The sequence below is a fragment of the Larimichthys crocea genome, chromosome III, assembly GCF_000972845.2.
Source record: "Larimichthys crocea isolate SSNF chromosome III, L_crocea_2.0, whole genome shotgun sequence".
Taxonomy (NCBI): Eukaryota; Metazoa; Chordata; class Actinopteri; family Sciaenidae; genus Larimichthys; species Larimichthys crocea.
The window spans coordinates 19859406-19871197 of record NC_040013.1 but is presented as its reverse complement, the minus strand read 5'-3'; the positions used below and the strand labels follow the sequence as shown (position 1 = coordinate 19871197).

Here is an 11792-nt window from a genome sequence, read left to right as displayed (position 1 = left end):
CACGTGACACGCGCGTAACCATGGTGACCTGTAGTAGGGTTGCCAAGGGGAAGGAGAAGCGGACTAGCCTGGGATGCTAAACTCATTTTCTTTTTTTATCTATTTAATATGGAAACAGTTTCGTTTCTTGAACACACTGTGTAATAGTTTAAACGCATTACATGTTAGAGGAGCTTAAGTGTAGCATCCCCCATCTGGGCCCCCACCACAGATGCACAGACAATAATACAAAATGCACAATGCAGCTGTTTGCACAACCTATATATACTGTTATACTGTTGTTGTTTTTCTATTTATTGTATATACTTTTTCTTAAATTTAAATTTGCCTTTACTTTTTATATTTTATGTTCTATATATATGTATATATGTATATGTATATTTTATTTTATTTTATTTTTGGATATTGGGCTGCTCCAGGACCAGGGGAAACCAATTTCGTTTCATCCCATGTTTACATGTTGCAATGACAAATAAAACTCCAGAAGTCGAGATGTTTTTCATGTGAGAGCTCTGACAGCCTGGTTACTGCTAACAAATATAGCCCACTACAAAAATGTAGTTCATTGATAAATACTCTACACTCATTATTATTAATTCAAAGATATTTTATTGGCACTTTTTAAATAAAATAACAGAACATAAATGTAGACATACATAATATAATACTGACATAAAAAAAAATTGTGGCTAAAAGCTGTCAACCAAACATATTGTCTCTTCTAAGTCGGTACTATTTGTACTTCATCTGCACCTTGTATATACCTTCTATAAACACAAAAAGCAAACACTAAAAGTTCCCAGATTTACCCTTACTCCTGAAACTGGAACTATAAAAAATACATTTGTAGTGGTATATTTAACAACATTCAAGTGATTCTAAAAGCCTATTGTAATGCATACATTACAATTATGATCACAATAATCAAGTTTCAACTTAAACGAAAACAGTTTTTACAGCTCTATGGCTGGGTTTTGTGCATATAAAAGTCACTAGCACATAGGACTTTACAAACTAGTTCTAATACAAAAGTTTATCAAACAACGCACACACACAAACCTGTGCATGTATGCGAACACGTGTATGCACACACACACACAAACATATATACATACACACACACACACACACACACAAACAAAACATGATTGGAAAAGGACCAGCCTGGTCAAAATGAGTGCCAGCAGAGATCGTGATAATCATGCCACACAGAGAATCAACATGCTGTTATGTTTGGGAATACAGTCGGATCTCTTCAGTGTTTTTGAATCAGCATAACTTAGTGGAAAAAAATCTCTATCTGCTCCAGAAACAGGAGGCATGTGGAACTCAAACCGTTTTTTAAAAAAGTATAAATTCAGTCAATGCACTTGAAAACAAAAAAAATTCTATAAAGCAAGGCTTTTGTATTGTTCCAACAGGCATTATGTGTTGACAGGCATTGAGTATCATTGATGCTTTGGTAGGATACATATCGGTGTGATTAAGATGTACATTTAAATGTAAATATAAAATAAAATGTGTTGCTAAAATTACGATTATCAAAAAAACTGCTCCCTCCTTCATTCTAATCCCTGTATTCTCTGCTATAGAGACATCCTGGGAGATAGTTGTGCGTTTTTATTGTGTTTTTTAAATGTCGTTGTGGTGTTAAATTAACACCCAACAATTTTAAATATGCTTTTCTCCCTCCATGAAGGGCACCATGTGTTTGTTTTTTTCAGAGCTACGGTGAAGTGAAAACCAGTTTTTACGTAAACACAATGTAGAATTGGGGAGTTTAACAGTATTGTTCAGTTGACCTCGTAAAATGAGGCAGTAATACAAAATCAACACAGGCATCAGAGTCAAACCTTTAAGAAGATCTGCAGTATATGGTTCGAACCTGAGAAACGCAGGCAAAGTACAGAGGAAAGGCCTGTATTTCAAAACCCCTGGCAAATATTTTGGTATATTAGGATCTGGCAGCAGAAATAAAGGGGGAACTCTTGTATAGTCAAAGAAAGATAATTCCTCCTAGAGGTGGTTCAGGTACAGTTTGTCAGCGGCAGTTGCTGGGCAGTATATTCAAGCTACAGAGGCAACTTTGTCACAGTTGCTGGTGTAATGGACGTCTGGTCTGTCATTCTCGGAGTGTTTCCTGTTCCAGCAGGGAAGGGTGAGCACAGATAAGATGAACGCTCCCAGCACCACACAGATTCCACTAAAGTAGAACGCCAGGTCATAAGACTGTGTCCAGTCAAAGAACCACCCTGAAAGTAATGAGAAAAACAGACAGTGAGCATAAACAGGGATTCCCAACAGTTACAGCGGTCAGCTAAATTATGACAAGCTCTCTTCTTATTATTCTCCCAATGTCTCTGGAAACATGATCTTAAAACAGAGTTTATCTCTGCACAAAAATATGCGTACTTCTTTCATTTAACCAATAACTTACAGTGTAGCAATGCTTACAAACGTAGATAAAAACAAGCCATCTTACCTACAACAGGGGGTCCAAGCATGATCCCAAATCCTCCAAAGAACATTAGGATACCGTGGGCTTGTGTCAACCTGTCCAAGCCAACAATCTTAGTGGTAATGTAGGAGGTCAGAGACCAGTTTCCAGAGAAGAAACCCAGGACGACGGACAGGATCTGCAGTCCCGTATAACTTTTAGTGATAGGAATAAGGAGCAGTGACACACCTCCTGCAAACATGGTGAAGGCATACAGATAGATGCCGTTGATCCATCTGATGTCCACCAGGATACCCAGCACTAGTTTACCCACACAAGTAGCAATGGCCCCTATTGATACCAGAGGAAAGACACTAACTTCTTCAATGAGTCCTTGACTCTGTGCCACATCCTCTATAAAAAGCACAGGAGGGAACGCCCCTAGACTGAACAGGAAGACAGCAATACAGAAGGCCACCATGGCTTGGTCTTGGAGGATCTCATACATGGAGTGCATGTATTTTAAATAAGCTTGCTGTTTCTTCTTGATGACTTTCATGATGGCCAACCCGGACAGAAAGCTGCCTTTCTTCTTTTCAGTCTGTGCGGCCAAGTCCTTGGCATCGATTGTGATGAGCAACTCCTTCACCATCAGAGTTTTCTCTGGAGTGGTTGCGTTGGAACCTGTTGTGATCTTCAGGTCATCCAATGGTGGCTTGTCGAAAATCTGCTCCTCTGTGTTGCGTTCCAGGGCAGCCTTCTGTTTGAGGTAGTACCCTGGCATGTTAAGGGGCCTCATGAAGCCAGCGCAGGCCATGAGGTTTAGTGCTATAGCTCCAATGATTAGCAGGCAGCCATCCAGGCCATACATGACAATGAGCTCGTTCTGAGCGGTGGCATAGATGAATGCTCCAACACTTGTGCCTGGGTGAACAGAGAAAGACAGAAATTCAGTGTTTGTGTAAGAAACTGACAGATACATTGTTATAGAGTCGTATAGGACCTGTCAAATGTGTTTTTATTTGTAGAAAAAATACACATGATAAAAAAAAGTCCATCTGTGATTCTTTTGCTCATTCATCTGTTTCCAGGTCACACTTGTCCTTTTTTGAAACTGCCACTGGGAGGCGCCAATGTAGGAATCCTCAAGATTTTTATGGGATATTAAATTACTGTTGTTGTTTAGATTATTTAAACTTGAAAAAATAAACTTTAGGTGCCACTAATAACCATCCTCATTAAAGATAATTTTGTCTAACTCAGCTTCAAGGTATACTGTTGACCTTCCCAAACCATTACCCATCAAAGTTTTGAATCTCAGCCAAGCAGATCTAGTCACTGGTCATCAATCCATGTCCCTACCTAAGAGACTACTCTGCCTTAGCTCCACTACAGATGTTTACCTCATCATCCCAAGGCTCCCAGCAGCTCATACATGAAAGAAGTGAGCATGGAGAACTGGTGTGCACCCAGTGAGCTCAGAGGGTGGGCAGCAGTACCTGTGGTGACAATGCCGAGGGCAAGGCCGCGTCTCTTGTCAAAGTATTGACAGGTGATTGTCAACGTGGCTGCGTAGACCAGACCACATCCCAGGCCTATAGCAGGAGAGAGGACAAAGGCAGGTTTTCCATTAGCTTTTCACCTCTAAAATACACAAGTATGGGAATTCAGTTGCATAGTACATATCAGAAAATTGTGTTATGTTTAATGATATATATTACTACTACTATTACAAATTACTACAAACATTGTGCTCAGTGTATTTCAGTGCATAAACTGAAATGACACAGATAAATTTACCATGTGCATAAATCCATAAGTTCAGAGGGCACTGTGTGTAAAGTTTCTTATGTAATGCAAGTAGAAAAACAAGAAAGGAGCATTTGAAGAGCAGTAAACAAGCTGCACGTGGATATACCGCCCCAGCTATCACCTAAAGGCAACTCTAAAAATAAATGACTGTCTTCAAATATGCATGGCCTTCCTTCTCCACTAGTCAGCACTGCATTTTGCATAGGCAGCACTGACTGTGAAGGGTTTACCAGGATTAAGCACATCTGAGCTGTCAGTTAATACGTGATAACAGGTGGTGTTGGGACCACACAGGCATGCTGGTGAGTGTATTGCACCCATGGGGGATCAGGCCATAATATTATTTTTCTTTCAACATCTAATAAATACAAACAAAAATATGAAACAAATGATGCAACGCTCATATTTTGTCTTGGTGTGGCTTTCCGTGGCAGTGGTATGTATATCTATGTTAGCTTTTGATGTTGCATAATAGTTGGACTTAACATGTGATGATTATACAATGTGTTCTGAGATTTTCTTAAAGATGGATAAGAAGCTTACTTAACTCCCATGACCACAGCAACATCAAACATATTTCTTTCTCACACTTGTCTGTTTGACAGTCAGGTGAATTAAGTGTCCAGGCTTGTACTCTAGTACAGTGCTGTATAAAATACACAGGAGCATGCCCCTCAAGCTTATCATCAAGTGTTTCCTTACCAACCACAATCCCATAGGAAAAGATGAGGAACTGGACATTTGGAGCGAAGGCACTGAGCATCAGGCCGCCTGCCACCATTACGCCACTGAAGATGGTCACAGGACGAGCCCCAAAGTTGTCCACACAGGCGCTGCAGACAGGACCTGGGTAAAAAGAGGAAGTAAGACAGACAGGGAGAGAGAGAGGAGACAGAAACAATGAGGAAGTGATTCAAAGGGGAGTGGTGTTATGCTGTTTAATTGGAAACAGGGTTTCTGAGAAAATCAAACCCCATCTCACAAAGCACTGCTGTGTTTAACCGTAACACTGCCACATCACTGAAGATACTCTTGAGAGATCCAGTGTTAATGTTTTACAAACAAATTAGGTTCATACTTTAGCTCCTCAACATCCTTTAATTTTCACTTTAATTAGCTTAATGTTGTGAAAATCAAATATATTTTTTTACTTTGCTCCACCTCCTCAGGAGATGCTACGTGTATAGTGAGTGCAGTATTTAAACCACAGACACAACGTTTTTTTTTCACTGCTTGCTGAATACTCCCATATCCTGTGGTTGCTTGACTCATGCATCATGCGACGTTTACTGTATCCTTCCCCTGAAGCAGGAGGGAAGATCCTGTTATTGTGCAGCAAAAACTGCAGTGCTGCAGCTGTCTGACAACTGGGACACGTGTCGAGTACTTGGCCAGACCCAAGGCCAGAACTGTCCAGTCATGATTTTCACTTCATCTCTTTGAGAAAGGCAACAAGAAACCAGACTGGACGAGCCCTGCCTAAGACAGAAATGTCAGCTAAGACCACTATCTACAACCGATCTTGTTGCTTGTTGACCATGCATTTATTATAACAATCTCCAAACATTACTGAAAGGTTACTCAGTTTTTGTTTGTTTCAACTAATTCTCATATTTACAACCCAGCTTTTACCACACAGCCACACGATCAGGCTCTTCTTTTTTTCTTTTCTGCTCTAGTTCAAATGAGTTCATAAACACAACATTGCTCAGGAAAGTCAACATGTTAAGTCTGTCTCTGTGTTTCTCTCCCCCTGAAAGCTTTCCATTTGTCTTTCTTTCCCTTGCTCTGCGGTTAGATTAAGGGCTAAGTGATCCTCCTACATTCATGATGACTTGCACTTGTTTGGCTCTCCTCGAAAATCAATAGCAGACGCTCTGCTCAGGGTGCCACAAAGTGCCCGCCTTTGTCATGGAATTACCTCTTTTCTCCACCCTGTTGAAACATTACAGTAAAGAGAACACCTGTAGCCACAGTAAATGTATTGCTTGGTAATTTGCATTGTCCTTTTATATGTCCTCATTGGTCAGACTTTGAACAAGTATTATGTCTGCTTTGTTATCAGTGACATCGTATGATATAATGATTGGAAAGGAAGTGGTAGGAACATAGGTGTAAAGGTGAATGTTTTACATTTAGAACATAGCAGATAAAGTCTGTATATATCGCTCCCTCAGTCGGACATATCAGCAGAGATATTGCCCATAATTATATGCAGTGCCAAAACATCAATTTACTGCTCAGCATACAATTATCAGATGCTAAAAACAATCATTTGGAGGGAAAAAAGTGTGGAAGGATTACCCACGTATTTCATCATGTGTATCTCTTGCTCTAAGAAGCTGCTGTAACATGACTCCAAAATTTCACAGCAGTATCAGGACCCGTCCTGATTGATCTCGCTGATCTAATTCAACTGGCCTTTAAGGTTGGGTCTTTAACCCTAATGTGGACCCATGTTAATTATTACATTATTACAATGTGTGCTACTCACTGGCTATTAGTCCCACTCCAGCCACGAGGGAGCCCACCCAGGCTGTGACGCCCTTGCCCTCCTGGAAGGCGTGCAGCCACTCTGGGTAAAGGACGCCCACAGACTGGGGTGATCCATAAGCCAGGAGCTGGGCCATGAAGGATGCCCCAACGATCGCCCATCCCCAGCCTCCGTCCTGAACTTTAGTAGATGGCGCCATGGTGCTGATGTTACTGCTGCCCGGGGGGATCTGCTACAGCTCTGACAGAGGAGGTGTTCCTGGCAAAAACACTAAAAAAAAACATTACGGTTACAACGTTTGACAGCCAAATGATTGGAAAGATGACACGTAAGTTATTGCCCATGACAGTCTTTTTTCAAACGAGGCCTAAAATAGCTTCCAAAAATATACACTCACACAAAGCCTTGATGTAGTGTAGGCTGCTGCAGCTCTTGGGCTAACAGGCAGGGCACCCGTGTGAGGTCCTGAACACCACAACACCGACTGCAACTTACCCACAGGCAACTGCCCCTTTTGTTCTTGTCTGTATAACCACACCTTTGGAGGAGGAGAAAGTAAAGACAACTGCTCTACTTTGTGCACCCCCTTTGTGCACCTTTAACTTGCCTCTTCCATGAGTCAGCTCTGCTCCTTATTAGACTCTGTTATTAATAATTTGTAGCCTGGGGGCAACTTTATCCATCACTGTGGCAGCTTGAAATGTTTCGTCACACTTTGTTTACACTGAGGCTTATTGGTGGGGAAAAGTTGATGCAATGCTTCTCACATTTCTCTGTTTACAAAGCAGGCTCACTGCATGCTTGCCAGTAAATATGCTGCTTTTATTATTTTAAAAAACATCTAAGACAACAATAATCCGGAGAAAATCACAATAGGTTCAGATAACAGCTCTGCATTCGACATCAACACTGACAGTGTTTTCACATCACATCCTATCGTGTTACTTTATTATTAAACAGAGGCACATTGCGCTTGTTGTTTTTGTTAGAAAACACATGCGGCACTCACCTCAGCATCTACAAAAACAGCAGCAGGACTCTGCAGAGCTGCGCGTTCTGCGGGAACTTTCCATGTAGGATGGTTTCACTATTTAAAAACGCCTTGTCACCAAAAAACGCCGCAAATAAACAACAACCCCTCCTATGTGGGTCAGTCTGAGCTGAAATCTATGATGTCCGTGTGTTAGGAGAGCATCCTTTCATCAACAATGCAACACTGAGCAGCATCAGTTTCATACTGCTTTGTAGCCGGCGACAAAACCGGTTCAAAGCTGTTCTTGCTGGTCCAGCAGCAGCAGCAGCTTGAACGCAGCTACAGGAGGAGGAAGAGCGTCGTTTCCTCTTGCGCGCCTGGAGCGCACCGCACACAGAGCAGCCTCTCACCGCGCAGTGATGCGGCCGCTGTGTGTTTATAGGTCATATGTACTTATTTATTGTCTTTAGTCCACATTTGAAATTTTTAATCATAAAAAAACTATTTGGGGAGCGCACACACGCACACACACACGCACACAGGCATGCACAAACAAAAAAACTCTCTACCTGAGTGGTTTCCAGGTCCTGCAACCCAAATTAGGTTCTTCCTTTAAAGCACCAAATTAATCAACTGAAAAAAAACTGAAACAACTTGAAATTATATGAAAACATATATTAAAGAAAAATAAAAAAGAACCCATTCAGCTCATCCAAAGACACCTCTGTCGGCCTGGAAGTTGTGTATCCATGTGCTAACGATGGGGGGCTGGGTTTGTGGGGCCACGTCTCTCCAGGAACATTGTGGATATTGCCATCAGTCCAGTCTGAACCGGTTGATGGATGGTAACAAAACCACCCAGCAGCAGCAGCAGCAGGGCGCACTGCCTGGTGTGCTCGCTCCCTGGTGAGCACTGATTAAAGCACTACATGCACAAAACTCTTGAATCAAATCTTAATCGGCCTTCACAACACTTGAAACAAAACAGGAGTCTGATTAAACTAATTTAAATCATAGGCGAATTACAGACAGCAACATGTAGACAGACTACCATGCAGCTGTAGCATGAGTTAAAAATAGCCCGGAGAAGGGGAAATACATGCCTGCAGGGTATGCTTTCAGTGTTTTAGTAATACAGACAATTCACGCATGATTATTATAGGAATAATTCAGTGACCTGTAAGATATGAGATGTAGCCAAGGAAACACAGATTATTTAGAGGCTTTTATTTATTTTGTTGGACCTTCTCATTTAATTACTAAAGTTTTACATGTATATATATATATATATTTGTTTGTTTATTTTTTGTTGTTTGTTTGTTTGTTTGTTTTGATCAGATCTGCATATTTTGGTGGAGTTTTATTTGACTCCAACCTAAATACAACCATCTCTCTACCCAGAGAAACCTACAAGAATTAGACACATTTTGAATTACATTTAAATGAACACAGGCCCCAATTTCAGTTACTGACAAATATTCTTTCCTGTTTTGTGTTTGGTTATTTATTTATCACTGTGGGGTGAGAGCAAACAGAAGTGTTGAAGAGTAGTCACACAGCAGTGGCGTCGTAAAATGAACACACCATGTGACTGCAAGCATTCTCATAACCTCAGGTCAGAAACACTGTTGAACCAAGTCAGGAGAAAAAAAAGCCAAGGAGGTGGGAGGAGAGAAGTGACGGGAAAGAAGAGCTCAAAGAGTTGAAAGATGAAAGGACAGGGATCAGAGTACGAATGGGGGACAGATGGAGAGAGCAGGCAAGAGCTGAAACCGGTTTTCACACTACAACACACACCTACAATTCTTCAGGAACTTTGGTACTTTCTTTCCCATAGCTGAGGTCTGCTGCCAGGAAGGGTCTTACAGAAAAGATTTAGGCTCCATAATCCCCTTCTGCCTGAAAAATTAAGTGAAAAAAGAACAAGGGAGGCACAGTTAATTGTACTCTATGCTGGCATTACACTGACATGTTGCTCCAGACCAGTTTCAACCAGATATAGTGCATGTGGAGGACAATCTGAGGGAGGGTGGGAAGTGGATTAAAAAGCTGACAACGCAAGAGATGACACACTGAGAGTACATGTAATGTCCTCTAAGGAAAATCACAGACTTACTGGTAAAATCTAAACTCTGTGCCTATGAAGTTTAGACCTCATTATAAGTATATCTGCTGCAACTGCTGTTGTTGGTGACATTAACTCAGTGAATCCATCTGAGGTTTTTAACACTGATCAAAACATGTGGTTAGATAAATTGTTGGTTTAACGTTAATGGTGCTCCACAAGGCTCCATTTAGGGGCCTATAATATTTGCTCTGTATAGTTATATATGTAATATTTCTTCACCATCTCAGCACCTTCAATTGTATGTGGATTATACCATCTTTTACTGGTTCTACCGCAAGTCATTAACATTTCTAACTACATTTAATAACTTGTAATATCACATGCAATTTGTGTAGCTAAGTTCTTTTTGTAGGTGGTCCTCTTACATCAAATAGCACAATGATTTATTTATCCTTTCTAAACCTTTGGAGAAACTTAGGCATCGCCCATTCAGCTACCAGGAGGATCACAAACCTGGAATAATATGTGCAGTGGTACCACCTCTGGGATATTCCTTATAATATGTCTAACATGAATTTTATTTTATAGGGATGATGCAATTTGACATAGTTTTATTGCAAAGCATGAAACTGACTGACAGAGTGTTTATAGCTATTGCTAACTCTTGTCCCCAGTTGGGCTTTTACTTGTACAGTGTAATTAAAATATACAACTTTAAGTATCATAAAACCACAATACATTTCAGATATGAAATGCTGTAAAATGCACAGAACACAATGCACAAACCACAATACACCAGTAGACGAACAAACATGGACATCTATACACTACAGGTGTGGAACTACAACATAATGCTAACCCCACAACACACCAATATGCATATACCAATACACCATGGCAATTTGGAGTGGTAGTACAATTAGTTAAAATGGGTGCAGGTTTGCTTTTATTCAACTCTTAACCTTTGTTGCAAAAGATTTTATACATGGAATTCATCTGATTTTAGATGGTTCCAGAGTTGACAGCCCTTTATGGAGATTGTCTAAATTTGGATCTGTGATGGTATTTTACAGTTGCCATTCACCATGGTTCTAGTAACTGTGGTTACTGTCTCATCCTTGGCTGTATCTGGAAAAAACTTGGACTGTTGATACATTTGAAAAATAATTTGAGAAAATAAAAATGAGTAAAGCTCTCAAAGCTAAGTAGATTGTATCTTTTTAGTATGTGACATCATTTTTAATTGCCTAATTGTATAAGGATGTGAGGTGTTTCATTCTAGATGGTGATGCTTGGGCCTACACTGTCATATATGGAGTGCATGAATAACTGGGTCAGTAATGCCTAACAGTTAATGTTGGTTTTTAATGTTTTTGAGATCTTCTTTATCAAATTAGAGCTAAAATTATACTAACTCTTTGACTGGAGAGCTCTTGCTTATCTAACCAAGTAAAAGCTACCTTGTCCTGGCACAAGGTTTTGGTCTATGTATAATGTATCTCAGAATCTATTGTAAGTATGAGGATTCAATGGGCAAATATGAAAAACCATCTTACTATGAACATAGTCAAGACAAAACATATGTATCGCTTACATCTGCCCTTCCTGCAGAGCTACTATTCATCCACACGCCATTAGTAAAAACACAGAGATTTCCCTGAAGTTTTATGTGAGTGAACCTGATATTCTTTTAAAGTATTTTTTTTTCCTCCTTCTTTTGTGACACCTGAGAAGCAGCAGCCCGCTGTTCTTTTCCGTAAGAGGCTTGGCAGGTGTAAACATACAGAGCCACCCTGCAGTCTGGATAAATGTCTCTTGGTTTGGCCATCTAGCTCCATAAAACTTCAGAGGTGAAAGGCCATTTTAGCACCCAGCATGGTCACCCCGAGCCTCCGGCCCAGATTCCTGCTTGGATTAGTTCAGGTTGCTGGCTTCAGCGGCAAGAGAGAACACCGCAACATCATAGAAAAACACGGGATGCACTTTGGTTGTATCAGAACACTCAGCA

At 40.6% G+C, this 11792-nt stretch overlaps 1 protein-coding gene across 3 annotated transcripts; it reads right to left on the bottom strand.

Annotated features, from left to right (window-relative positions):
- Positions 1 to 677: 677 nt before the first annotated feature.
- On the bottom strand, positions 678 to 8490 carry LOC104919537 (monocarboxylate transporter 9). 3 transcript variants are annotated; one of them, XM_010731587.3, is made up of 6 exons: positions 8286 to 8490; positions 6744 to 7013; positions 4952 to 5095; positions 3937 to 4032; positions 2483 to 3361; positions 678 to 2252 (listed from the first exon to the last, which is right to left on the bottom strand). In XM_010731587.3, the coding sequence occupies exons 2-6, from the start codon at positions 6940 to 6942 to the stop codon at positions 2068 to 2070; spliced, it is 1503 nt and encodes a 500-aa protein (XP_010729889.2). In that variant the 5' UTR covers positions 6943 to 7013; positions 8286 to 8490; the 3' UTR covers positions 678 to 2067. The 3 variants fall into 3 exon arrangements, with proteins under 3 accessions (XP_010729889.2, XP_010729887.2, XP_010729888.2); XM_010731585.3 differs by lacking the exon at positions 8286 to 8490 and adding an exon at positions 7753 to 8097; XM_010731586.3 differs by lacking the exon at positions 8286 to 8490 and adding an exon at positions 7141 to 7669.
- Between the last annotated feature and the right edge of the window lie 3302 nt (positions 8491 to 11792).